The 27705-nt window shown below is 37.0% G+C and overlaps 1 protein-coding gene across 3 annotated transcripts in view; it reads left to right on the top strand.

Moving 5' to 3' along the window:
- The window catches only part of Amun (protein amun), a 78540-nt gene that overhangs the window by 14191 nt on the left and 36644 nt on the right, over positions 1–27705 (top strand). Inside the window, exon 3 of one of the 3 annotated variants that reach the window (XM_089103521.1) lies at positions 11774–11933. In XM_089103521.1, coding sequence (XP_088959647.1) covers positions 11774–11933 — 160 coding nt within the window. Of the gene's footprint in view, positions 1–5909; positions 6079–7066; positions 7236–11773; positions 11934–27705 lie in introns of all 3 variants that reach the window. The other 2 variants (XM_089103519.1, XM_089103520.1) reach the window with 2 other exon arrangements.

Genomic DNA, 27705 nt, shown 5'->3' with positions numbered 1-27705 from the left:
AGACAAATGCAACATCGAACGAAGCTATTCCTCAAGTTCTCTGTTTTCTGCATGTCAACTCTAAGATAATTCGGTGGTTAAATGTATGCTGAGTATTCTTTTGAAGGAGTCAGCAGAGAAAATGTCAGGGAATATATCCCTAACGGAAGATCGTTCCAAATCAAAATGCAACGTCAAACGAAGCTATTCCTCAATTCTCTGTTCTCGGCATGTCAACTCTTAGATAATTCGGTGGTTAAATGCCTGTTGAGTTTCTTCAGAAGGAGTCAGCAAAGAAACTTTTAGGGAAAATGTGCCCAGGAAGATAAGATCTATTCATCATGAATACCCATACAATATTACATTTTACTATTACCCCAAAGGCTCTTTGGCGTGTCGAAGTACAACGTCAAACGAACCCGTTCTTCAAGTACTCTGTTCTCGGCATGTCAGTCTTAACATAATTTGACTGAGCCGTGTGCCTTCTTGACAGTCTTGTTGGTCGGACGATGGGAAACATTAAGAGAAAGTTCCACGGAAAGAAACGAGGTAGCTCTATTTAACTAGATGATAGACCGAATTTACACACTGAGGAGACTAAAAGAAGCTTCTGCTTAATACTGGACATTTCAGTGGTTGAGAACAGTTTCTACAAGGACCCCTGCGAATTTGTGTCTAGGCTCTCTGCATCTCTGGTCAGGAGCTCGGTAAGCTTCGGAATTGGACCGTCAATTTACGGAAATTTAGGGGGACGGAAAACAGCCAAGTGTATTTTTCAAAATTTAGGGAAGCAATTTTGTCTTCGTCAGTTTTATCAACGAAAATACCAAAAAGCATATTTTCAGTGAAAATACCTAAAAAGAAAATTTTCAAATTCTAGCAGGGGGAGGGGGGAGGGTGATTGCCCCTTTAATTGGCCGGCCTGCCTCGGACGCAAGTTAAGCAATTGAGCTATTTGAATTGTTTGAGGGGGGTTAACCCGAACATACGACATTAGGACTAGTTTTTCAAATCACGTACTATCCCCAATACCGGTGACTTGTATTAAAAATTATGCTAATATTCCATTCAGGGGAGGGATGGAAACGACCAGAAGAAAAAAGAAATGATACGATAGTTTAGATCATTAGGTCGAATCCTGTTTAGTAATACCAAATCATCCCTACCCAAACTCCCGTCCCAAAAAGTGGGAGGGATCTACCCTCCCACTTCTGTACACGTACGCATACAGAAGTGTCAACAATTACTGTTGACAAATATCAATAGTAAAAGTTTCTCCATGGTAGTGAGGAGCGAAATTAAAACTGAAAGCATCTAGAAATTTACTTATATACAATATCAAACATAAAAATAGATACAATTACTATGAATGAAAAAAAGAAACATAGAATGAACATAAACCAAAACGAACACTGAACTAACAACAGAAAACAGTTTACTTGCTGATTTTTTTTTGAAAAACACTTTGCTCATTTTACTGGCTTAAAAATTCATTCAAAAGAGCCAATCAGCTTTCGCGTTCTTTTTACTTGCTCAAAATTTGACGTTGTAACAACGGGTAAACGGGGCCGGGGATTTGGTTCCGTTTCCCTTTCTGACACGCGGTTAAGGGATAATATGTGATTGGATTACGAAATGGCAGTGGTTTAAATAATAAAAATAAGCCAATGCAATCAAAGCAGTTTTTGCCATGGAAATACGGGCAGTTTTACTACCCAGGGTAAAATTTCAGGTCTCCAATTTGTTTCCTGAGCCACATCCCTGGTACAGTAATAATCTATTTTATTTTCAACTTAAAACTTTTAAAAGTTTAAGTTTATTTTTGAAATAGAACACGCATTTTGAAAGATACCAGACGAAGTTCTTTGAATCAACTAGCGCATGGGATTTTGAAGCGAAATTATAGAAAATGTTTTGATAAATTAATTAGGAAATAACAAATTGTATTTTGAGAAGCCCAGGAGTTTTAGTTTCTCCAGAACCTCCCCGTTTATAACTAATTTCTTTTAACGAATCCAATATTTTTTGTCAAGATTTGTTAAAAAAAAGAAATTTTTAACAGGTTTTGGTAGCTTTCAAAACCTAACAATAACTTTTTTCCTTGTGTCAGTTATTACCTTTTAATTTGACGGCGCAACTAATTGTTATTTTCACTGTCATTAATAATTGCCCATATTTAATAAGGATATTTTTCTCAATAACGGTGATTATTTCCTATTCGGGGGAATATTAAAGCTTAGTCGTCTCCATCATACCCTGCTTTCATTGCGCTCTGGTGTTGGGGTTTCTTAATATTTCAACCTCCATTGACATCATGTGAAGTTACACAACTTAATAGCAAGCAAACTTTATGTAAAGTTAAATTGAACAAAGACGACTTATCAAAAGAGGGACAACTTAATGTCCGCCCTCATGATTTTCTGAGAGCTCTGCTCTTCTTTTTTTTATTTTGAAGTACAAATACCGCTGGTGGGAAAGGGGACTAATTGGAGTTTTCCGGAATGGGGCTGTTGAATTGGACTAGAGTTCTTTTAGATAGTACTATTCATTAAATTTTTGTTTTAAGGCAGGGTTGTCAGATTGTCGCTAGAATGAAGTATGAAAATTGCTTTCCTGAAAACAGAAAATTTGGATTCCTGTTCGGAATTCGCCTAAACTGGAACCCTTCCTAAAATTGGGATTTAATATCTATTTATTTGTCTAAATCATTGGATGGAGGAGGAGCGTGCGTAGCTATGCCGGCCTCAAGCGGCTTGGTGCTGCGGTGAGCTGTTAGTAGTAGTAGTATTATTTGTCTGAAGATGTGATCTATAACTGGGACGAAGAGAAAAAAGCGAATGGTCACAGACTTGACGCCAGTTATTACTTTGAAGTAGTGTATATTGTCGTTAGAGGTTCTAATGTACACCGCAATAACTTGACGGACTAGCTTTTCAGGAATGCTGTAGAACCGCAGGACTCTCCACAGGGTTTGTCAATTTACTGAGTCAGACCGTTTCTTGAAGTTCACGAGGTTTATATATGACCGTTTTTTCTTCCATCCCCCAGCATCATGCGTAGAATGAAGATAAAGTCGAGACAGAACCATTTTGGCCGAAATCCATTTTGTTCCTATCGCAAGTCGGCGTCAAGTGTAGTTTCAGCCTTTGAAGTATTATAGTCGAGAAGAGCTTGTTCGGGATCGAGAAAAGATTGATGGCTCTGAAGTTGCCGCATTCATTTTCTTCTCCTTTCTTGAAGAGTTTGACAAGTTCTTGTTCTCCATGTTTCGAGACCCTATCAGTCTGCCGCAGGAGTGAGAAGAAAGGATGACAGATGACCGATTTTTTTTCGCAGACTGATCTTGGATCATTTCAACTGAAGTACAATCAATAAAATTCGTACTTCCTTACATTCAAGAAATTTATGTTAATTGTATTTTATGAGTTGCTTCCACATTTAATATATACCAATCATTCCCCCTAATGCATGGATCTAGCCCTAGGGAATACAAGAGCTTGCTGATTTTTTTTTTAACTGGCATAATTATCCAGCTACTGATGAGAAGTAAGTACAAAAAATAATACTAACCATCAATTCGGTTCACTTTCATATTTAGACTAGGGTCATATTCAGGCACCGGGGAGTGGAGGGAGTCTAGCCAAAATTAAACTGGAAGCGATTCTTTAATTTTACTATGGAAATTTGTTTTAATGAAATAAGAATTTTATTGAATTTTGTTCATAAAAGAGGATGAAGTGCACTGTTGTGGAATCAAATGCAAAAAATAATGCCCAACAACAAGGCCGTATCCAGGGGGGGCTACCCGGTTTGAACCCCCCCCCAAAAAAAAAAAAAATTTGACGGAGTCGAAAATTAGTAAAACCTTAGTAAAAATTAGTCGAAAACCGAGTCGAAAATTATTAACCCCGCCCCCCCCCCCGAACAAAAATCCTGGATCCGCTCTTGCCCAACAACACAATCAACAAACTTTGGCATAGGGCTATATTCAGGCATTAGGGGGGGGGCTTGAGTGTAGTAAAACTGGCAATGGACATTACAGTTTCTAATCTTTGGGCATTAATCTCATTCAGTTTCTCCTCTATTATTGAAATAAATACTATAGTAAAAATTTTTTTTTACCTCATTACATTCAAAAAATTACATTTATTGAGTTTTCAGAGTCGCTTCCAGTTTAACTGCATTCTAGTCGCTTTCACTCACAATTGAATACTAGATAGCTCACAATTGGAATGGTAGTGGGATGGTAATACAAAAAGCACTAAAGGATATATCAGGAAATCGATTCTCTTTTTTTTTAGATTTAGGGAGTGTACTTGATCGATCAAATAAATGTACAAGAACCTTTTATTGGGGGGGGGGGTTAGACAACTTTGATTAAAAAGAAACAATAGGTGAATCATATGGAATGTCTAGTTTTTTTTTATTTTTTTATTTTAAAAGCCAAACTTAGGGTGTAATTTTGTTTTCCAGACCCCGGAGACAGTTGCCAATCTTGGTATGGGTACAGTGTTCACCCGCTTTTTCACTAATCTATTAGACAGAAAAAGTGACCCAAGAATTATATTATGATGAAGAATTCAAAATAGAAAACATCTTTAAAATCAGGAGGGAAATACCCTCCTCTGAATGACGGGCCTGACTCGAAGAGGCATGTACGACGGTACCTTTGGCGGGATGGGGGGGGGGGGTAGAAAGAAACACTGAAACAGGCTGACAGGGGGGGCACCTCCCTGGTGCCGCTGGTTATTTGGTTCGAACATGAATCAGTGGCGTGACTGTAAGCTCAACCAGAGTCGACCCGTCTCTAATTGGGTACCCGGAGAAATCTGAGGAAGGTAAACAGGCTGAGTGTGCGAAAGTACAGAATGGGTGGCCCCCACCCCTATTGGACATCCTGGCTGAAGAGCATGAAACAGATCAGCACAGCCATTAGGGGTTGTAAAATCTAATGCCAAATTCTTTACCTTTTACATTTGAACAGACATTAGGTCGCCATTCCTGGGGATGCACCTGCTCGAGAGCCACCTAAAAAAATTAAATTTTGAAGCTAAAGAAAATACTCAGAAATTTGAAATTAGGTTTTTTTTATTGCTGCTGCTGGTTGGTCATTTCATATCAAATGTGCAGGGTATGTTAGCGGTAGTACTTCATTTATGATTATTTTCTGCATAAATTTTTTTGACGAATTCCAATTTAGTAAACTGCCATCCACTCAGTGCCGATGTATTTTGGTTCTAGTTGGTTGATAACACGCGATCAGCTTCTCTAGTAGGTCTTGCCACTGCATTTTTTTTTTGTGATGCAGTTTCACGTTTCGTTCACTCTGATGAAATCCGGTCAGATCATGGGTATTTAAATTTGTTTTGTTTAAGCATATATGCGCAAGATGGTGAATAGTGAATAGGAGTTTGGTAACAATGACGCGTAAAGAAGAGGCCAAAAATGACAACGAAAAAAACCCCGGTACTCCTGTGCTAAACGGACTCTTATATACTGCAATGGAAACCAGTCACGAAAAACCTGTTTTTGACGGGTTAATTCAAGACACCGCTATAGGGTAATGCAATGTATAGCGTGGTTTTCATTGCTCATACGATATTTAAACTTGTTGTTTGGGGTTTAGGGGGGGGGGCGAAAGGTACCTAGGTTAGGTTAGGTTTCGTAATAATATATGTATTCTTGACCCCCACCCCCCAAATTTGCAAATATAGAGCCCAAATTTGTTTATAAACTATTATATAATCATCCTACTTTATTCATTAGTATTAACCAAACTAGCACTATATAAAAGAGTCCGTTTAGTACAGGAGTACCAAAGCCACGATATAAGCACTGCAAATATTTAGATAGTGTGGAAAGTTATTAGTCAAGTGTTATTTCTTTTTAAAACTGTTATATTGGTAATAATTACTGTTTAACCTCATTAGCGAGGCAAATTTCGGCCGAGATTACTACAACTTGTGCAAATGAATACACCTCGATTAGTCAAAATAACAACTCAACAAGCTCTGAAACGTATCATCAACAAGAAAGAATTAACCCCAGCTCTTCAGAGTCTATGTACCCTCAAAGGGATTGGTCCAGGATTCGCTTCAGGTTCGTAGGGGGTAGTAGTTAGACGTGTTATGGGAAGTGAACCTCCCTTTTTATCTTTAATGAGTAACTTGGACTTGTTTTTTTTCCCTTAATTTTTTTTTTCTTTCCTCCTTGCCTCCACTGACTTTTACATAATAAATGAAAACAAATTTTTATGATTTTCTTCCTTCTTTCACAATAGATCAAATTCCGAATAAATCAAGATTATATACAGCGCCGATTTTTTTCGCGGTGGATTACAAAAGGATTTTTTCGGGGGGAGGGGGCTTTACATTTTTTTGTAATTTTCTTTCTATGTTCACAATAAATTGAACTCCGAATAAATCAGGATTATGTATCATTTTATAAAAAAAACTCTCGTGGCTGATGAAAGGCCAGGATTGTGAGTAGAAGCAAAATTTATCATATTTACCCAACCCAAATATATTTTTGGTTCTAGTTTGTTCTTATAATACTTCAATTCTTATTATTCATTCTTATAGAAATGAATTTCATTTCATTTTTCGTTCACTTAGCTCAATTACTCTGACGAAATTTGGTGTAATCATGAATATTTTTGACAGGGTTACCACCACGGTAAGTGACTAAAGTGCTACAAATACCCAAATTTGCGTGCTACACAGCAATTTCACATGTTACAGACAAAAAATTGACGGTGATAATGCTAAAATAGCACTTTCGTGCTACAGGTGGCAACCCTGATTTTTGATCTGGTTTCGTTCGAACGTTAAAACTATGTGCACAAGATCGTGAACAAAAATCTGAAAAAAAGGGTGCGTAAAGAAGAGGCCCGAGATGGGGGCAAAAAAATTGCATTATAATTATTATATATATAATTGTTATATATGCAGAATAATTATTTATATATATAATTATTACATAATTGCGCTATAATTATTTTTGTATTGATAGTGTGGAAGTTTTTAGTCAAGTGTAATTTCAATTTCAAATAGTTTTATTGATAATAATTACTATTTAACCTCGTTAGCGAGGAAAATTTCAGCCAAGATTACTGCAACTTGTGCAAATGAATACGCCTCGTTTAGTCAAATTAACAACTCAACAAGCTCTGAAACGTATCATCAACAAGAAAGAATTAACCCCAGCTCTTCAGAGTCTGTGTACCCTCAAAGGGGTTGGTCCAGGATTCGCTTCAGGTTCGTAGGGGGTAGTAGTTAGACGTGTTACGGGAAGTAGACCTCCCCTTTTATTTTTAAAGAATAACTTGGACTTGTTAATATTTCTTTCCTTAAAAATTTGGTATATTTTCTCGCTCCCTCCCCTCCTACATTCTTCCTGTGTTCATATCAGATATAATTCCTGATAAATCAATATTTTAATTTATTTTATTACACAGCTTAGATTTCCCGTGAACGGCGAAATTGTGAATTGAAATAAAAGCTTGTAGACTACTAGTAAATTTAACAATTAAGGCCACATTTTGTTGTCAAGATGTGTTCTGGATTGGATAAGATAACGTGTTTTGAGACCCCAAAATGATACCATTGACACAAATCTTTTAGATTTAAGGAAACAAATATCAGTTATTTGTGCTATTGGCGTAATACATTTATCCGGAACTAGCCGAACAGCATGTCGAAAGACAGGCATAAAAACATTCAGAGTTGTAGCTACGGTTTTCTGTGCCCGGGGACAATGTCAGATTCCAACCTCCTCCCCCCCCCCTATCACTACCACAATATAAGTAAAAGAAAACGACAGCTGTCCCTCTTGCCCCCTCGCTTCGCCATTGCCCATTTTGCATACTGATTTGGGAGAATAAAAAAAATGGTTTGCGCCCTATCCCCCCAAAATACAATTAGAAATCCCCTCACCTGCCCCCGTCTTCTGAAGAATATCTTGAAAGAATATCTTGACTTGATACCCTAACCGTGACACAAAATAAGATATACTTAGGTCCTATTCACAATGAGGTTTTACGAATACTGGAATTTAGCTAGCGATATTTGAACAAATCAAATTTTTAATAGAATTTTTTGATTGGTGGAAAAATTCTGATTGGCTTAAATTGGTGCTTGATAGTAGAAAATTCGCTAGGAGGGCCGAATGACCTCGTCAGCTGAGTCTGGTTATGCCACCTAAGGATGCTAAATCTAAAGGAGTAAAGTATTACTAATCATCCCCCCCCTGAGATGATGAATAAAGGAAGTTTTATAGTGTAATGTATTTTGACAAAGTTTTGGCAGACCTTATCTGGTTTCGCCAAAAAAAGCGTGTTTATTTTTCTTCCTAAACATTATCTTCAATGCCAATTGAGTTTTTTATTCTGCAAACCCGTGTTCAATAGTTTGTCCTGCTCAACCAATTTGTGGTCAACAATCTTCCGAGAGCATCAGCGGGATTGTTCTTGTCCATTCAGACCAATTGAATTTGGCATGTTTGTAAAAGGCTGGGTTAAATTACAATTTTTTTTATTACATTTATGTGGGTACAAGTTGGGGGGGGGATTAATTTTCAACTAAAAGAAAATCGAAAAGATTCTCACCTAAATTTTTGAATACTTTTTTTTTGCATTTTTATTAACAACATAAAAAAAAGTCTTATTGTGAAAACCCTCTATTCTAACTCGTCCTTTCATTTGTCTGGTAGGTAACACACAAAGATGTACTGAGGAGATATAATGAATTAGTACCTTTTAGTATACATGTAATACATTTTTAGAATTATTTAGACAAAAATAATGGTTTACACTGTAAGCTCATATGAGATTTAAAGTTTATGCATGTTAATCAAATGCAAAACATTTTAGTTTGCAGAAACAATATTTTTATCCTAACTCTTGGAAGCTTGCCAGTGAAAGCCAATACATGGCAGGCTCCAATAGAACTTTGGCGAGAATGCACCCTAAGATCCATTTCGAAGGGACGTAAATCTAACAATTAAAGAGGAAATCTATGTCTGTAATATTTTCGGACGTTTCCCAGAAGGATGGATATGCCCCCTTGCCACCGAAATTATTGAAACGTGCCAAAAAGAGAAAACCTGTTTCTTACAATTAGGGTCAAAACAGCCTTTTCAGTTTCCCTCTTCTCACCTCTCGCACCCCCACCCCCCCCCCAAGATAAAAGAGTCATAAATGGTATTTTGTCATCTGGGTCCCCGGGAACGCCATATCAATGCCCTCTTCACCCATGAGGTAGGTAGGGTATTTATAATTTTATTTTTTGACAAGTCCAAGTTTTTCTCGTTTGTATGTATTGATTTCTGATTCTACTCTGTTCATTCTTTAACTTTCTATTTAGTATCGTTTATTAACAGTTTTTCTTTAACTAAAGTTGCATCAGAAATCAGTTTTCTCATTATTTTTATTTAGTTGTAGATTATGCTTTCAGTATTGACACTCCTTCTCCAAGTTTCCTGTCTAAGGTGAAAATGGATCAAATTTTAAACTTGATATGGCATAAAAATATTTGGTGGTATAGATTTGAAAACAGGCTTTTTAGGTAAATGAAGAAGCTAAAGGATTATTTTTCTTTAAACGTACTCCCGTGCAATCACATTGGCCAGAGATAGGTAAGAATATTAAAGTCTACCCGGGAACTGAAATGCAAAAAACAAAAAATTACAAAACAGTGAATTCGAATAATTGGTCCAAGAAACGGTTTTTTTTTTTGCATTACTCTTCTCTAAGCCCTTAAAATTTCAAGCGTCATCAACGTATGCTTACTTTGTAGCGAAATGTGTTTTCTCCTGGAAATAAGATTATAATCTGACTGTTTGGTATTTTATTTAATGGCCTTATAACATGGCCTTGAACGAACTTGAATCAAATTTGAACGAGCTCTTCAATTCGTCGATTTTGGCTATAAAGGGCTGAATATTATTATGTTTTTTTTTGGGGGTGGGGCATTTTTCAAATTAGGTTTTTCTTGACCCAACAACTATTGGCTATAATTTTCAGACTGTTCAGAGACAAAAAAGAACTTGTAAGCCATCAGCACCAAGGACATTAAAATAATGAAATTGTTTGCTGAGATTTTCCGAGATTTTCTTTGGTCTGTTTCAAAATTATGAAGTTTTTAGGTTAGTACCTCATTTCGGTCAGTATTGCTTCGTGAACCGTGAAAATAAATAAGCGAAAGGAATTATTTAAATTTGACAATGCTTTTTGTCTGTAAAAACTCAAATACTAACCATTTTTTTTTATTTCCAAAGATAAGTAGACCATCGAAGGAAAGCTAACCTTCTCAAGCTGTATGTTGTATTTCTTTTATTTAATTTTTTTATTTTTTGTTTGCTATCAAAATTGCATAACTGTTTACGAAGATCTTGTTCATTAAAATTTTAATTTCCGATTTTTTTTTCTAATTTCTTGAGATAAATGTATAGTTGTGTGAATTTCCACATAACCAATTCAAACAATCAATTTTTATTTTCACTGTCCTTGGTACTTCCAATAACTTGGGTTTTCTACATAACTGTGTGTTCCCACAAAAGTTTTATATAGAAGAGGGTTCTCAGATGATGCCAAGCGGAAGATTACTGTCTCCATGTAGCCTGGCTTGTTCATTTGTCCCTTTCTCTTTCTCAGTTTACCAAGGTACCAGTGTTGCCAACACTTTGATTCAAATTTTGCAGGTTTCGCGACTAAAATTTTACGACAAAAGATTCTTTGTAGTACGATTATGTCCATATCCTTATCAGAGACAAAAATACCAGTTCTCTCATGTTTTAATCATCCCTGAAACTAATTTGGGACGTTTCTTAGAAGTTCGTGGAGATTTCCTTTTGTGCCCAGGGATCCCTTTTCTTTTGCTGACATTCTAAGAAGTGACCAGAGGAGTTTCGAAAATTTCAAAAAGTAAACCAGGCAAATGAGACTAAAATATACCATAAATTTGGCATTATGCCATAAAATGCCCAAATGTGCCGTGTTGTACTAGGACCTTTAAACTTTTACGAAAAACGGTACAGTTGTACTTTGTTGGCAACGCTGCATGTGGCGTCCAAATGCCAGCAATATACATGTTGTCCATTCGGTCGGACTTGGCTAAATTAGGTAGACTATTTCCGATTAGTAATTAATTTCGATGGCATATGCACAGCATTCCGAAAAAATTGCAAATGAAAATTCCCCTCTCCCGGTTTGGCTTATTATAATAAACCAAAATTTTTTGCTTCTGGAGTCTAAACCCAGTCTTTGTCTTTTTTTTTATGAGACAAGATCTCCATTTTGCTAAGGTAACAATCTGTTTCCCCGGGATACTAGATGGTGTTGGCGACAAAATTGTCAGTTTGGGAGAAAAGGTTCTGGCCAAGAAAGCTAACAGTTTCATCTTCTACTCCATCGAATATCTAAGATAGTTTAGTCTGTGAGATGCATTTAATGTCTAAGAACGTCAATGTGTATGGAAAAATTTTCAGTATAAAAATTTTCAGCCTTGTGGTGAAACTTGGAGATGGAAGGATGTTTGTGTAGTTGTCAAAATGGAGCAATTAATGCAAAATGACTGTTTTCAGAAGAAAGGACGAAATTTTTGTCCTTGCTTTCTAAGTCTGATGGTATAATAATATTTGCCACCATTTAGTCCGTAATTTCGACGTCCCTTCTTTTGATACAGCATTCATTTGCGTCAATCCATTGGGCAACCCTGCTTTTGTCACCGTAGTATTTGTTTCTTATCTTTTATGCTTTTTTATTTTCCATTGCTTAGTTTCTTTTCTTTTTAATCAGAGAGGGAAATTCTACCCACATTTGTCCAACCTGATCAAAATAAATACACCCAAAGCCGTTATAACGGAGACGAAGAAGGCCTTAAAAAAATTGCCCAACTTGGAAGCTGCCACAGTGGCATTGAATAATCTCAAAGGAGTTGGAACCACTATGGCCTCAGGTGCGTTCTGTGGCAAGGGTTATTAACCAGTACTTACCCAGCGTTCCATAGTGCTTTTTCGATTTGATTTTTATGCCCAAGAGACTTCTGTAACTTATTAAACCCCGCCTTTTCTAGTTTTACGTCAATAATCAATGCAATTGAATTGATTCGCGCTAAAAATTTATAACCCCACAAATTTGCTTTTAATTTTTTTAATAACATATAACCCGAATAAAGACTATGCCAGGATTTGTGATAAGTCATTAAACAGCCAATTGTGATAATTATTTATAGCCAATTGTGATACATATTTATAGCCAATTGTGATAAACAGCCATTATTTGTGATAAGTCATTAAACAGCCAATATTGAAAATTAAAAAAGAAGATTCGTCCTCAGTTTTGATTCTAATCTAATAATAATCCAATGGCATAAAGGTCCATAATTGTTTTGTATCTTTTTTTTTTGTTTGAGAACGGAGAATGTTGTCAAGCGGACTTTGAATAACCTTAGTCAAATTCCCTTCCAAGAATTTTCTTTCACATGCTTTGTGACTAGTGCTTTGCCATTTTTAGGCATTGATCCTTATTTTCCGGGAATATTCTTGTTACTAAATAGTTGAGGAGGTAACAGAAAAGTCTATGTTCTGAACTAAACGCTTCTGATAAAAAAGTTTCTATCTCATTGGATTAAAGAATGTCTTTTTATTGGGGTTTCAGAGTTTCTAGTTGAACTGGTTCCCATACCCCCCCCCCCCCCTCTCCTATTATATATATGTAGCCCTAGAATAAGCACAAGAGTTTACTGGTTTTGTTGGTTAATAATTTCTCATGAGGAACTGGTTCATAGTTTAATTAATAATAATGAAAAATAGCTAACTTTTGTATATAGCCTAGGGCTATATCCAGGCTTCAGGGAGGTGGGTGGGTAGTAAAAATGACGATATTTTAGGGTTCAGTTCTGAACAAGACATAAACCAAAGTATAATCACCTACGGAACAAGTACTGACAAAACTCCAAAAGTGACCCCGCGTACCTCAGCGCCTCTAGACGCAAAATGTTATACTACTTAATCGCTCCGAGTCAAAGTACTTTGCTCCGGCCAATAATTATGCTAGAGCGTGATTCAGGCGATGAGTGACCGGGATGAATTGTGTAACTACGGTTTTTAGTTGCCAGGTTCGCATAGGTATACAAAGGGTCACTTTTTTGTGTGGAGAGGATAGGTTTTGTCAGTACTTGTTCCGTAGGTGATTATACTTTGACATAAACTTGCTTTTACCAAAATAGTCGATTGCTTTGATGGTAAAGTTTCAAAGAATTTAAAAAGTAAACTTAGACAGGCTGGCTTCACACATGTGCTTGTATATGACATTAAATTAAAGTTAATTATATGCATACAAAAAATCCAGTGTCACAAATTCCGGATGTACGTTCATTAGTCGACAAGGCAGGGTTTGGCATATATCAATTTTTGTTTGTCCGGAGAACGCAAAAAATGGTTCCTTATTCATATAGAATATTGCTCTTATATGCAAATATAAAAACTGTAAAATTATAAACCGTAAACGCAGTGGTACAACGCGGCTGTTGTTGCGAAAATATCTCCCATAAGCATCACCTCTGTAAAAATGAAGTGCCATGGGCCACGCGCTTATTTGCTAATAAATAATTTTTGCAGATTTAAGACAACCAGATCGTATTTTATAACTCATTTGTTGCTAAATTAGTCAGCATAAAAATAATAACTGGTTTTTTGATACTATTATATTTGTGTTAAGCTTTAGAGATAATTTTTATATATTCATATATGTTGCTGTTGAAGGTAAATAAATGCCAGAATTACCTGCAATTTACCAAGTTAGAGAGAAGCAAAAAATCTAAATTGTTTGTAAATGAATTATTTTTGTACTTTAATTAAAGAATTTGATCAATTAATAATAATAGTTAGTCAAGTTCAAAATAAGCAGTTTGCTGGTGCAACTACACGCCCCCGCCTACTCAGTTTTACTCTTCCAGATGGGCTTAGGTTAGGTGCCGAGGGTTCGCCCAGTATCCGCCATCTGGTGTACATCTCGGAGTGCCACGTGTTTCGTACAGTTCTGCCACGCGTGGCATAATCCCTTCGGCGCTTGGCACAGTTCCATCGCGCGTGGCACACTTTCTCCCACGCTTGACACGCGCCAGGTGGTGTACCTGAGTTTGAAGGTTGGCGGCCCCTCGGTAGGTGTACTGATGCGATATTAACAAAGGCTTATAAAGGGGAATATCACCCTCTCCCCGGAAAGTCTAGATTTTTATGATTTTTTTGTAATCTCTTATATTGTTTGTATAACTTTCTTGTTTCCCGTTTTATCTATCCTTTCAAATCTATTTTCGCTTACTGGCCTGCGTTTGAACAAATTCCATGCAAGATAACAAGGTTATTCTTAAATTATTCAGCCTATTTTAAACTTGTATTAAAAACTAAACTCTTAAAAATAAAATGCTTGGATTAGTTTTGTCATGCAATTAGCAATAAAGTATAAAACGTTCTAATTTTCGTTCATTTTTGTTTGTTTAAGAGCCTATTTCTTCCCGTTTGTGTCGTCGAACAGAAAATTGTCTCGTGCGGTAAACAAAAAAAACACTTTATCTTCAATCTCCCGTAAAGTTGAAAAGGAAAAATAAAATTAGATTTGACCGTTAGATTCTCCTACAACGAAATGTATTATTTAAGACAATTCATGGTTGTAAGAATAGATAAAATTTATTCATAATAACTTGCACGTAAACTGATCCACTATTTTAACTCCCCCCCCACCCACCGAGGCTCCTGTTAAATTCTGCAAAATTCATGGTTTTTCAAAAAAAAAAAAAAAATATAATATTTTAGGTTTATAGCGATAGCAAAATTGAGTGATCTTGATGCTCACTGTTAAGTTTAACTAGAAACTTAAATTTTTTAAAATGTCGGTTATATTAAGTCAATTGACTTGTTTTTGTTGTTACCAGAATCGGATTAAAATTTTTCTCTTTTACCGTAATTTTTTTTACATTCATTTTATTTATTTTATTTTTTCACAAACATCTTTAATCTCCCATAGAATTAATGAAAAACAGCTGCTTACTTGATTTTCTCAGAAGTACCTTTTCAAATGTCACCTTTAGCTGTTCGGCCCTCCAAAGGTAAAAGTACGTATATGCACAATTTTTCACTTCTCGACTTAATGCCACCACCATACTAAAAAAAATGTGCTGAATCGAATGGTATATGTAAGACGGCTCTAGTCCAAATATTAACGGAACTAGGATATGGATAAAGTACGTATCTGACAAATTTCTGGGCGCATCCAAAGGTAAAAGTACGTATCTGTGTAGATACGTACTTTCACTCTTGGTACGTACTTTTGCCTTTGGCCGGCACATTAAAATGAGAAAGGAAACCAAAGGTCAAAGTACGTATATGTCATGATTCAGCACAATCATCATTGTTTGTTTACCAGAGCAGAGCTGAACAACCAGCAACTCTGAGCTATTAAAGAGTACTGGCATAGAATGTCAAGAGGCTTTCTAAATTTACAGAGAGCGTTGGTTATACAAAAGGAAAGAGATTTAAGGTAAGAAAATTTTGCTTCATGCTATTTTGGAACCTTTTCTCCAAGTAGGCCTAAACCCTCTGGTAAAACCCCATCTGTACTACCAGGTAGGTACAACAGACCCGCTACAACCAGTTTACACAGCTAGCTATGTAGCTGTCGAATTAGTACAGGAGAGCAGCGTCATACCAAATTACCAACCAACCACCTAAAGCCATTTTTTTAGTATTGCCTACAAACATGACTTACCTTTGAAATAAAATAAAAAACAAGGGATGCATCAAAATAACCCCTAGAACCTTCTCTGTCATCTGAGATAATCAGTGATTAGTTTGGTCAACTATTACAACATTGAGAAAAAATTGAGGGCCTCTAAATATTGCTTACCTTAGAAACAAAAAAAAATGTATCAAAATAGCCCTAGAACCCCCTCTTTCATCTGAGATAATCAAGGTTGATAACAAGTTCTTAGAATTCCAATTTTTCAGGACATTGGCATGTCAAGCAAGTACAAATGAGGCATCAACTTCAAATACCGACTTGCCATCTTCCAGTGAAGAGCAACGAGGAGCTAGTTCCTGTTCCCCCAGAAATCATCCAGATAAATCAAACAACAGACATATCACCCAATTTTTCTGGACATTCTCGATCAAGGGACACCACTGATGGAGAAGCTAAAACTAAGGCACAGTTAAAACACTTTGCTGATGAAGAATTCGAAAAAGAAGATTTAAGTAGAGGTGATAGTGATGAGTCTGATATTGACTGGGAGGACGTTGAAGGGACATTTGGGTCTTCTGATGATGAAAGGCAGACAACTTTGAAGAAGAGGAGAAAGCTCTTTACAGATTTAGTTCCTCTTTCGGTCAGTAATGATCTTACATCAGATCATCCAGAGTACAATCTGATCCATTTTCCTACCGATCCTTTCCTGCCCTTGGAAGATTCGGCTTCGGATGCAGCAGCTTATGAGACCCAAGATGACCAGCTAAATATGGACAATCAACCATCTAATGAAAGCAACAATGCTGTTTGTGAACCTGATTCCTCAGACCAGGTCATGTGTGTAATTGACGCTGTAGCAGCAAGGTCTGTGGGACAAGATAGAGAAAATAGACGTGAAGAAAATGGTGGAGGAGAAGGAAGGTCTATTGTTGACCTTACTCCAAAACGAGTTCGCTCAGAAAAAGATAAATTTGAAAGAGATGTTAAGAAGTATCCATTTCCTGACGAACCTGGCTGTAAATCTAACAAATGTACAAACTCATGTTTGAAGTTTTCCAGTGTAGAATTCAGGAAAATTTATGACACATGTTGGAGCAAAGAATATAAATCAAGACAAATGTGGCTCGCTTCTTTGCTGACATTCCTACCAGTTAAAAGAAGGACTATTGCCCCAGAAGCTGCGTGTAGAAAAAAACTACAGTTAGGTACAGCCTTCCCAGAAATTCGAATGACGACCCCACACTTACCCCAAAAGTTGAAAACTTGCCAGTTTGCAAGTCTACATTCCTTGGTTGTCTAGGATTAGGCAATAATGACAGAGTGATTTTTACAATCAAGTCAAAAATTGAAAGGGATGCTCTTGGGAATGAGCTCAAGGACGGAAGGGGCCATAAAGTGGCAGGGCCACCAAACAAAGTTGATCGAAGCCTTGTGATGCAGCACATTGAAAGCTTTCAGCCAGCAATTCCACACTATCGTCGAGCTCACGCTCCAAATGTTCGGTACCTTTCTCGTGATTTGAGCTACAAATTTATGGCAGAAGACTTTAATGAAAAATATCCAGCAAATAAAATCTGTGATGAGACATATAGGAAGATTCTTAATGGTATGAAAGTATCATTGTGCATGCCCCAAAGTGACAGCTGTGACATTTGCACACTATTAAAAGAGAAAGTAGGGGCTGCGAGAACTCCTGGTACAAATGGTGAGGCAACCGAGAAAGAGACTGAACTGTACAGAAAGCACATAGATCTTGTTGAACAGGTTTCAAAAGCATTTTCTGAAGATAAGCAGAAATACGAAAAAGATTCAACTACCATGTTGTTCACCGTGGACCTACAAAAAGTGTTATTGCTTCCCATCATGCACAGCAGAAAGGAGGCCTTTTTTCTATCAAGACTCGTGTGTTTTAATGAGACGTTTGCCCCCGTTAAGGCCACCCAGCAAAACCAGAACCTTTGCGTTGTTTGGAACGAATCTCGACAAGGACGTGATGCACCTGATATAGGTAGTGCCTTCCACAAGGTCTTAAAGATGAATAGGGATATCTTGCACTTCATTTTTTATACTGACAATTGCTGTGCCCAGAAAAAAAATTGGACAATTTTTAGTGAATTTGTACTGATAGTCAACAGTGAAGGAGGACCTGAAACGATTCGTATCAAGTATCTAGTGAAAGGCCATACGCACATGGGGGCTGACTCCATACACGGATCGATTGAGTCTCGAATTCGAAAAAGGGATGTTCTTGACTTTGAGGATTTGTGCGACACCATAGAAAAAAGTAGAAAATTCACGAAAGTCGTGAAAATGGACATAGAAGACTTTTGCCAGTGGAAAAGCTTAAAAGCTCCTGGCATCGTCATGAAGAACTTGGGCGTGACCATTGATGAGTTCAGTGAGGTCTGTTTTAAGAAGGGAAAAACAGAACTGTTCTATAAAACTAGCCCTGAGGGTGAAGAAAAGAGTAAGTTTTGTGCCAAAAAAGCTGGTTAGTACAATCAAAGAGGCAAAGTATCCTTTGCCAGATCCGAGTCTTGGCGCAAGGGGTGTAAAGCCAGAAAAGAAAAAGGCAATCTGAGAAAAACTTGGACCTTTTATGAATGAGAATCGCCGTACATTTTGGCGCACTCTGCCTTCATCAACAGCTTCTGTCGATTTGCTGAAGCACGGCTGTGTTTCTTAGCTGCCTGCAGTATTTCAGTGATTTCTTTTTATTTTTTTTATTTTTTAACTTCTAATTATTTGAATAAAAAAATGACTTGTTGTACATGCTTCATACGTGGTTTTACCTTCGGTATACGTCATAGATACGGGGTTTTGGGCAGAGTAAAAGTGCGTTTTATGTTTTATACAGACTTTTACCTTTGGGACTTCATTCGAATTCGAGTCTCGAGTCAAAGGTAAAAGTACGTATATGTCATATACGCACTTTTACCTTTTGAGAGCGCCTCTTTATATGAGTAACGGTCCAATGGTAAAAGTACGTATCTACTGTTTCAGGCTTCGGGGCAGTAATAATAGAAAATTTTACTTAAAAATATGAAATCCCCATATTTGTTTACCTATTTAACTAATTTCCAGAATTAGCCAGTGTCCAGTTTCACCGTAAACCGTATTTGAAGCTCTCAAAAGTACTCAAACTTTGAGCCGTGATTTATCGAAATAATGAAAAGTGTAGATACGTACTTTTACCTTTGGAGGGCCGTGTTACAGTGTTGCTATCGCAAAAACCCAGGTGTTGCCGTTTAAAGCTAGCCTATCTGAAACCAACAAGTTCTCTTCTGGACTCTGAAAAAGGATTTGTGCCTGAAAAATTACACTTTTCTCCCAACATTAGGATTACATGATTTTGTGTGTGTGTTTGTGGAAGGGGGGGGGGAGCTTCTGGTACCCATTATGGCCTCCAAGATTCGCCAATAATTATTTTTAAAATTTGCGGATATTCTAAGACTTAAGATTTATTTTTTTTATATTTTGCACCAACTAGGCACTTATAGGGGGTAGCCTTTACCCCCAACCCTCCTCAGACGTTCGGGATTTTATTATTCTTTTCCCACTATCAATATTTGCCTTTTACCCAACAAATTATGGTGGGAATTTGTCCATGCTAATTTTGTCTCCTTGGTTCATTTTTTAGGCAAACTCATTGTTGAGGTAATATTAGGCAACTACAAAACGAACTTAAATAGTTCCGTCGTATTAATTATAGGTACAACTGGTCATACTAATACAATTATAGGTCATACTAATTATAGGTACAACTGGCCTTAAGGGGTTAGGGGAAGGACACTTCTTGGTTAGAGAGGGTTCGACAACAAATACAGTGTATTTTTGGCCACAGTTTTTCTAGAGAATGAAAAGCTGTTGATCGGCGAATGTTGAAAATAAGAGTGGAAAACAAGTAGTTCGGAGATTTTTTTTAGCTTAATTTGATTTTGTCAGATTGAAAAGCCGTTCATTTATCTCTGTTTTATCGAAAGGGTCAAAGAAGATATGTTTATATTAATGTATCCTATTATTCATGATGGTTCAAACTCTGGTTATCATTCATTGTTAAAAGTGGAAATATTCGCCCTCTGTCTGACCCATTGTTTTTTTATGATTAACAGCCATGAATTCATTTCGTGGAGCCAAAAGCGCTCTATCATTGCACCTCGGCTTTTTTTTTTTATCCACCACAACGGGTTGTAGAGATAACTCCAGGCTTGGGTAGTCGACCATGATACAGCGGGTATACCTCTCTGGATATTCGAAACCATGATTAATGAAAGCACTATTGTTCTGACAATATGGTTAGATTTTGATAGGATTCTTCTTGCAAAGGGGAACCGGTTCTGCACAGGCCCTTAACAGTAACTGTAAAAGCTAGTCGATATACCTTTAGGTTTAACTCAATCGATTAGGCTTGAAACTGGGGAATTGGATCACTTGAGGGAATTGGTTCAGAAAAGCCAATGATGTATCTGACGTGTATATGACTCTAGGGGAGTGTTTACTATTGGGTTGAGAAACTTTTTTGGTACTTTCCCATTATATGGGCCTCTAGGGGTAACCGCTGTAGAGTAGGCAATGATAAAACTCGTTTTTGACGTGTTAACTGCTATAGAGTAGGCAATGATAGCGTCGTTTTCATTGCGTATACGATATTAAACTGTGTTTTTTTTAGGTTTAGGGGGGGGGGGAGGTACCCAGGTTAGGTTAGGTTTCGTATTAAATATATTCTATGCTTTACCCCCCACCCCCTAATGTGCAAATATATAGCCCAAATTTGTTTCTAAACTATTATATATTCATCCTATTTTATTTCATTAGCATTAACCAAACTTGACTTTTTAGAAAGGCCCATATAAATGGAAAGTACCTTTTTTTTATTGTAGACTGAAAACAAGTCTCGCTTTAACAGGTATGGCCAGTTTATAGGAAATTCCGTAGATTGAGGATGGAGGATTTTATGTCGAAAATTGGCTCAACTCCCTCTGATTTACGTTATAGAACCGGAGATTCTCCTGAATTTCGGGGCTCCTTATTTGAATTATCTAAGAAGTGTTTTTTATTCCCCCCCCCCCCCGGGATATCATATATACGTACCTAGAACGAATGTCAACGTTGTGTACGTGGCAGGTTTTGGCTCAACATTCTAAATTTAACTAGATGCAGATCTGCAGAAAGAGCATTTATGAATTGACTTTTATTAACATTAACTGGCTATTATTAACATAATAAACAAAAATATAAACTATTACAGATATAAATCGCTACGCTTTAGGGAAAAACTTAAATTTTCCTAACGCGTAGCGATTAACTACATAAACATTCTTAAAGGTATGCTAAATTAAGAATAATAATAAAAACGAAAGAAAACTATGTAAATATTCCTTGAAACATCTTAGACTAATTATAATAATAATAAACAGAGAGAGAGAGAGAGAGACCTACATAAATATTCGTAGAAGCATCTAGACTAATTAAAATAATAAAAATAAAAAATCTCCTTTTCCCAACACCCAGGGTAACAACCACCATCCAAACACAACTTCATCTACCCCCACCCCCTCAACCTGATCCTACCTCAAGCCCTATAACCCACTCATCCCCCCCCCCCCAAAAAAAACAACTAATTCACCTTTTCAAGCTTCTTTTTTGGAGCTGGCCCGTTTCAAGCGGTATTCGGGGTGATTGTATCCTGAGCCACTGGAAATGGGGTCCATCGTTGAAGTAATTTCCGAATGGAGCGTACGTCTCTACAATCTAAATCCCATTATGTTTGCACTAAATCGCATCCTGCAAAAAAGGTAAAATATTTAGCAGCTATTGTTTATTGCCACTGACTACCTTTTGATTTAGTAATCCTTGTTGTTACTAAACAGCGGATTTCTCGGGCTAAACAGCGGTTGTTACTAAACAGCGGATTTCTGAGATATTTCTTTAGTACTTGTTGGAGAATACCATAAAATATTGCCCTCGGAAATAGTTTCAAAAAAAGTTAAAATCTGGGGCACAAGTTCATCGGGGACGGTCAAGGCGTTTGCTATAAATGGGGATCTGAAACAGTCTTATTTCGTATTTAAAGATTTGACGGGACTTTTTTCCCGCTTCTTGAAAGCTAAGACAGGATGTGATCCCCTCCCTCCTCTGACATCATCCTCAGGTGATGTCCTCAAGGTATATACACTGATGGGATGACTTGGCTTATGTCAAATGATGATGTTCTCTTTTTCTGATTAATAAAAGACCCATATTGCTCGATTCAATACTTTCCAACGTAAGCTTCTGGCGATGGTGCAGTAAAACCCCATTTATCGTGCCAACAGAGTTCTGAAATAGCAGCCATTTTGATATTCTACGAGTAAAGCCTTACCATTCTTCTGAGGAAATTTCAAATGTGGCCCTTGTATTTAAGGCAACGGACTGAAGTTGTCGTAACCTTGTTTGTGTTTATTCCCTTCACCAGAAAATCGTAGGGAAGAATATTGCTTCTGACGTTTGATCGACGCGTGGAATACATCAAGTAGAAGTATTCCACAGAAGACTAGATTCCTTCATGAAGATTGAGAAGTCTCCAAGGTAATCCTTGACAGAGTTAGGGAAAAGACTTTAAGGTGACTCGTCGTAACCTTGTTGCATCTGTTCAGTTGGTCTGGAAACCTGGAGGAGATCTGTTGTTCTAACGATGGATCGACACGTGTAATAACTTATTTGCAGCAGTGCTCCACAGAAGAACATCTTCAAATTCCTTATAAGGAGTTCTTAATTGCTACTATAATAACTAGCAACATCAGCAGCATATCGTTGTTATTGATGTCGCTGCAACTAAAGAAATGTGAAAGATCTTACTTAGAGGAGCGGATGCTAAAAAAAGAAAATATTCTTCAGGTGATAATGTCATATGTTTATGTATTTTGGCATGTTTTCCTAATACGTATGTGTTTTCAACGTACGACGCACAATTTGCAAACCCTTATGTTTGGTTCAAATTTACAATATAAAATTGATGCAAGGGATTCCATAGTTTTCTCACACATCATTAAAAAAAAATTTACATTTCTTACTCAGAATACCTAGATTTCGGATTTGGCAAATACTTACTGCAAAAGGAATCGGTGTCGCTAGAGAATGAGGCTATGAAGGTGGGAGCAGAACTCAGTACGCTTTGTAGTAAATAGGAAAAGTTTAAAGTGGCCAGGCCACGTTTTACGGATTAAGAGTGATATATGAGCAGATATAATGCTTTCTTGGCCATCCATCTAGGGCCAGACGAAAAGAAAGGTGTGACCTGGGATGAATGAAATGGGTCTAGGAAAGAGGCTATGAGACAGGTTTTAAAGGGAGTTTGAAGCTCTGAGTAGATTGGGGCGGAGAAGTGTGCGCAGCTGTTTTCCGATCTCAGGTGGATTGGTGCAGTGGTAATTTGTTATTAGTGGCGTTAGCATAGCGCGCTAATATTGAAAAATAGGAGCCATGTTTTGGATTTAAAATTAAGGATTCAGTATTGGCGTATTACCTTCAAAAGTTTAAAGTCAAAATCGGCTATGCTGTGATTGCGAGATGAGAACTGAGCTGATTTCAATAATTTCTCGACAAAATCTGTTGTTTTCTTTTATTATTTAGTCAGGTCTTAAGCTGTGACGCCATTACCGGGTATTTATTTTTATCGTAACGAAATTGCCATAAAAGAGTTCATTCTTTTGTCTGTCCGCTTTTCCGGCTTATCTCCTTACGTCTGTTGTGTGACATACGAATATCAGCTGGCATACTATGAAGGAAACAATTTTCCCTTCGTCTCAACCCTGTTGAGAGATCTGTTTGTTAGAAACGGAACTAAGATCGATAATCAATAGAGAAGTATGTCACTTTTTTCGAGGACTTCTACCTTTTTTCTTCGCAAAGGAGAATTGCAAGCTCTTGAAGGGCTGAAATTGACGGTTTGTGACCCGAGGATGCACTTAGATGGAAAAAAAAACGTTTGTTATATGGTATTGGGGGTGGGGATGGGGTTGCTTGGTTTTCAAAATGTGACGGAAAGTATATTAGTTTCAAACAGCACATACGATTTTAGATTCGAACAAACTGGAGATCCAAGGACGCCTTTAGGGGAGAAGAGGGGCTTAAACCTCATTCCCCTTTAAGACAAAAATTATGCAAAAGCTGAAAAGTTCCGTTTGGTTAAACTCCAGTTTACGGGCCCAAAAATCCTTTTATTCAGGTCTCCGCTCTCTCCTCTAAAATTTTTTAGCTTATGAGTCCCTCCCCTTTCTTGGAAAAATATCGACGAATGTTCTTAAAAGGATTTATTAGGGCTATGGTTCCTCCATGAGACTAGACATGTGTTTAAAGGCTCACCAACTATATTTCCGCCAGGAATTGTAGCAGTCACACTAACTTGGTATCATTTCCCACAATCATCTCTATTTTACAAGTAAGGTTATGACCAAGTTTTATTTGTCCATTTTTCACCGACAGGTGATTCAGAAATATGGTGAAATATGCTCTTTTTAAATACTCGAAAGGATATTTGACAAAAAAACTAAAAATAATTAAGAAACCAAAAGAGTGATGTTGATGTTCAGACCTTTGAAAAGAAGCGAACAAAAAGACAAAGCAAAGAGTTTGGTAAGGACCTCCGCAATGCCGTCCTCAGCACTTAACACAAACACAGAGGGGAAAAAAAATAAATATGAAGCGAGAACGTTTTTTTGCCATGGTCCAAAGCGGCTTTTGTTGCAATAAATATATATCCATCTATAAAATGAGAAAAAAACCGAGCTTTTGAAGCAAACTGTCGCGAAAGAGAACAGAGTCTGAAAGAAAACCAAGCCAAAACAAATGAGACTATTCAAAGATTAGATGGGAAATAATTTTGTCCCTAGCTATTAAAGCTGACTGTCGACTGACCTAATTTGTATTAGTACAGTCATTTCATCGTGGCTTAAAGTGAGAAAGAATGTTATTTAGTTTTCTTTTTATTAAATGATCGTAAGTTGGGTGTGGGTCTAAATGCTCTGGTTACGCTTTTGACTACCCTGACTATTTAGCTCTTTTTGACGAGGCAACTTTAGTTTCCACAGTAAAGGATTTACCACAATTTTCTAGAGAAGCAATTAAAATAAAAGAAAAGTGCATACATAAAGAGCTCGTTGTAAAGGAGAAACTGGGGATATTTTCATAAATCCAATTCATGATTTATTTTACTTCCATAGTTTAGTGTTTTTCTTGTTTTATATGGAGCTTTTTTCTTCCCCCCTCTTTTTGTGTTGATTGCTAAGGACGGGTCGGCGGAGGTCCTTGTCAAAATATCAGCTTTGCTTCTTTTGTCGTTCACTTCTTTTCCATTGGCTGAAATCCACCCTTATTCTTTTTTCTTAATTTTTGTCGTTTTTTTCGTTTTTTCTCTACCATCCTTCCGAGTATTTAAAGACTGTCAGTATAATCAAATTTTCTAATCATCTATCAGTAAAAGGTTATAGATATAGCCAGCCATGTTCAGCGAGCATTGTCTTAGAACATATTTACTCGGAAGGGTTTTCCGGGGAGAAGGCTGGACATAGGGAGCAACAAACCTACTAAGCAGTAAATCATTTCTTTATTTTATCTACTCCTTTGACTTCTATAAAGTTAAAGAATTATAGGTAAGGTGTAATAAAAATACAGGTGCCGACATTAAAACTTAAAACGAACAGAAATTATTCCGTGTATGAAAGGGACTGTCCCCTCCTCAATACCTCGCTCTTTACCCTAAAGTTTTTACTGTTTTAAAAAATAAAAGTTGTGTGACAGATTCAAAATTTAGCGTAAAGAGCGAGGTATTGAGGAGGGGACAGCCCCTTTCATATACGGAATAATTTCTCTTCGTTTTATGTTTTAATGTCGCTCCTTACTTTCAGTTAAAAAAAACTTTATTTAATTTCTGAACGTTTTTGAATTAATGCAGCTTTGATATTGGCTCACCGTGCATGAATAATTAAAACGAAATTTGCATATTAATTTTACTTTTTTAGGCTAAATGGCTTTCTCAAAAATTTTTTTCTGACGTAACTTACGAATTAACTTACGTAACGAACTTCTATATTCGTAATTTTTATTACGTATATTAGGGAGTTTGCCCCCTATCGGTACCTTGCTCTTTACGCTAAAGTTGGAGCTATCTTTGAATCACAAATCCCTGAATCACAAAGGCCAGTTAATTAAAACAGATAGCTCTTTTGAAACTACTAAAAAAAACTTTAGCGAAAAGGGCGAGGTATTGACTAGGGGGCGAACCCCCTCGTATACGTAATAATTTCTGTTTGTTTTAAGTTTTAATGTTGCTCTTTACTTTCAGTTGGAAAAACTATTTTTTTTGTTTAATTTCTGATCGTTTTTTAAATAATGCTAGGAAATCCGACGCCCCTTCATAGAAATGTCCCTTCCCCCAAGACAACATCCTCCATGGAAGGATCCTCCCCCGTAACCCCCTTCTCCGACACCCCCATCAGAAAAAATTCCTCCTGAAACGTCTTTATACTTCCCATTAACCAATACTATATGTAAACAATGGGTAAAGTTCATAACTTCCAGCCCTTCCCCCGGGAACTGCGTGGGATTAAGTAATCCTCAAAGACATATTTATTAGATTTTCGACTATGCTGAACAAAATGGCTATCTCAAAATTTTGATTGGGTGACTTTTGGAAAAAAATTAGCGTGGGAGGGGGCCAAGTTGCCCTCTAATTTTTTTGGTCACTTAAAAAGGACACTAGAACTTTTAATTTCCGTTCAAATGAGCCCTCATACCATATTCTAGGACTACTGGATCGATACGATCACCCCTGGGGAAATAAAAAAAACAACAACAAATAAACACGCATCCGTGATCTTTCTTCTGACAAAAAATACAAAATTCCACATTTTTGCAGATAGGAGCTTGAAACATCCGCAGTAAGATTTTCTGATACGCGGAATCCGATGGTATGATTTTCATTAAAGTTCTAAAACTTATTGGGGGTGTTTCCCCTTTTTTTCGAAAATAAGGCAGATTTTCTAAGGCGCGTAACTTTTGATGGGTAAAACGAAACTTAATGGAACTTATATATTTGAAATCAGCATAAAAATCTGATTCTATTGATGTATCTATGGGTGTCAAAATTCCGGTTTTAGAGTTTCGGTTACTATTGAGCCGGGTCGCTCCTTACTTACAGTTCGTTACCACGAACTGTTTGATTCCATTTTGGCTCAAAATTCACTTTTCCTGAGAAAGGAAAAGTATATTATTTTATTTTTTTTTGGAGGAGAAAGGTACTTTCGTAAAAAAGAATAACCTTTTTTTTAGATTTTGCATAAAGCCCGTTCACGGTGACTTTGACAAATATTGGACTTTAGGCTGTTTCACAACTCAGAAACTTAATGCTAAACACTATTTTAGTGTTCATTTAGATGTAGAAACTAACCTTCGGAGTAATTTGTATGTTGCAATCATACGCGTATTTTTACATAACTGTTTACAGACAGAGTGCGCAGTCACTACCCTATTGTGCTCTCTTCCGTGCCGCCAGCAGACAGCCAGTGGCGTTAATTCACGGAAATGTAGGTGGAAAAAAAATATGTATTTTTGAAAATTCAAGGGGGTAATGAAATGTTTTTTTCAATGGACAATTTTATGTTTTTTTTTCAATGGAAATACCATAAGCGCCATTCAGAATATGGGTGGGGGCATATACCCACCTCCCCCTCATTGATGCCACTGCTGGCAAACACTATATTTACGCCTGATTATCTAAAATAACAAATTATTACGATTGTTACTACCATTCTTGTTAGATACGTAGTGGCTATTTACCGGCTCGCGCATTGCATGGAGTTTTCTATATCCTCAGGAAACCTATGCTTGCAATCTACCAATGCTGTATTTTGCGAGGATTGGCTTCAAATCTCAGTGTGGGTAGTAGTTCCTTTCTTATTTTTCTGTTTTCTTTTACTTCGCAACTACGAGGTTGCGCTTGGGATTTCTAC

The sequence above is a fragment of the Artemia sp. Qi Xiang Cuo genome, chromosome 17, assembly GCF_049724085.1.
Source record: "Artemia sp. Qi Xiang Cuo chromosome 17, ASM4972408v1, whole genome shotgun sequence".
In the NCBI taxonomy this organism is placed as follows: Eukaryota; Metazoa; Arthropoda; class Branchiopoda; order Anostraca; family Artemiidae; genus Artemia; species Artemia sp. Qi Xiang Cuo.
This window is presented reverse-complemented; position numbering and strand designations above follow the sequence as displayed.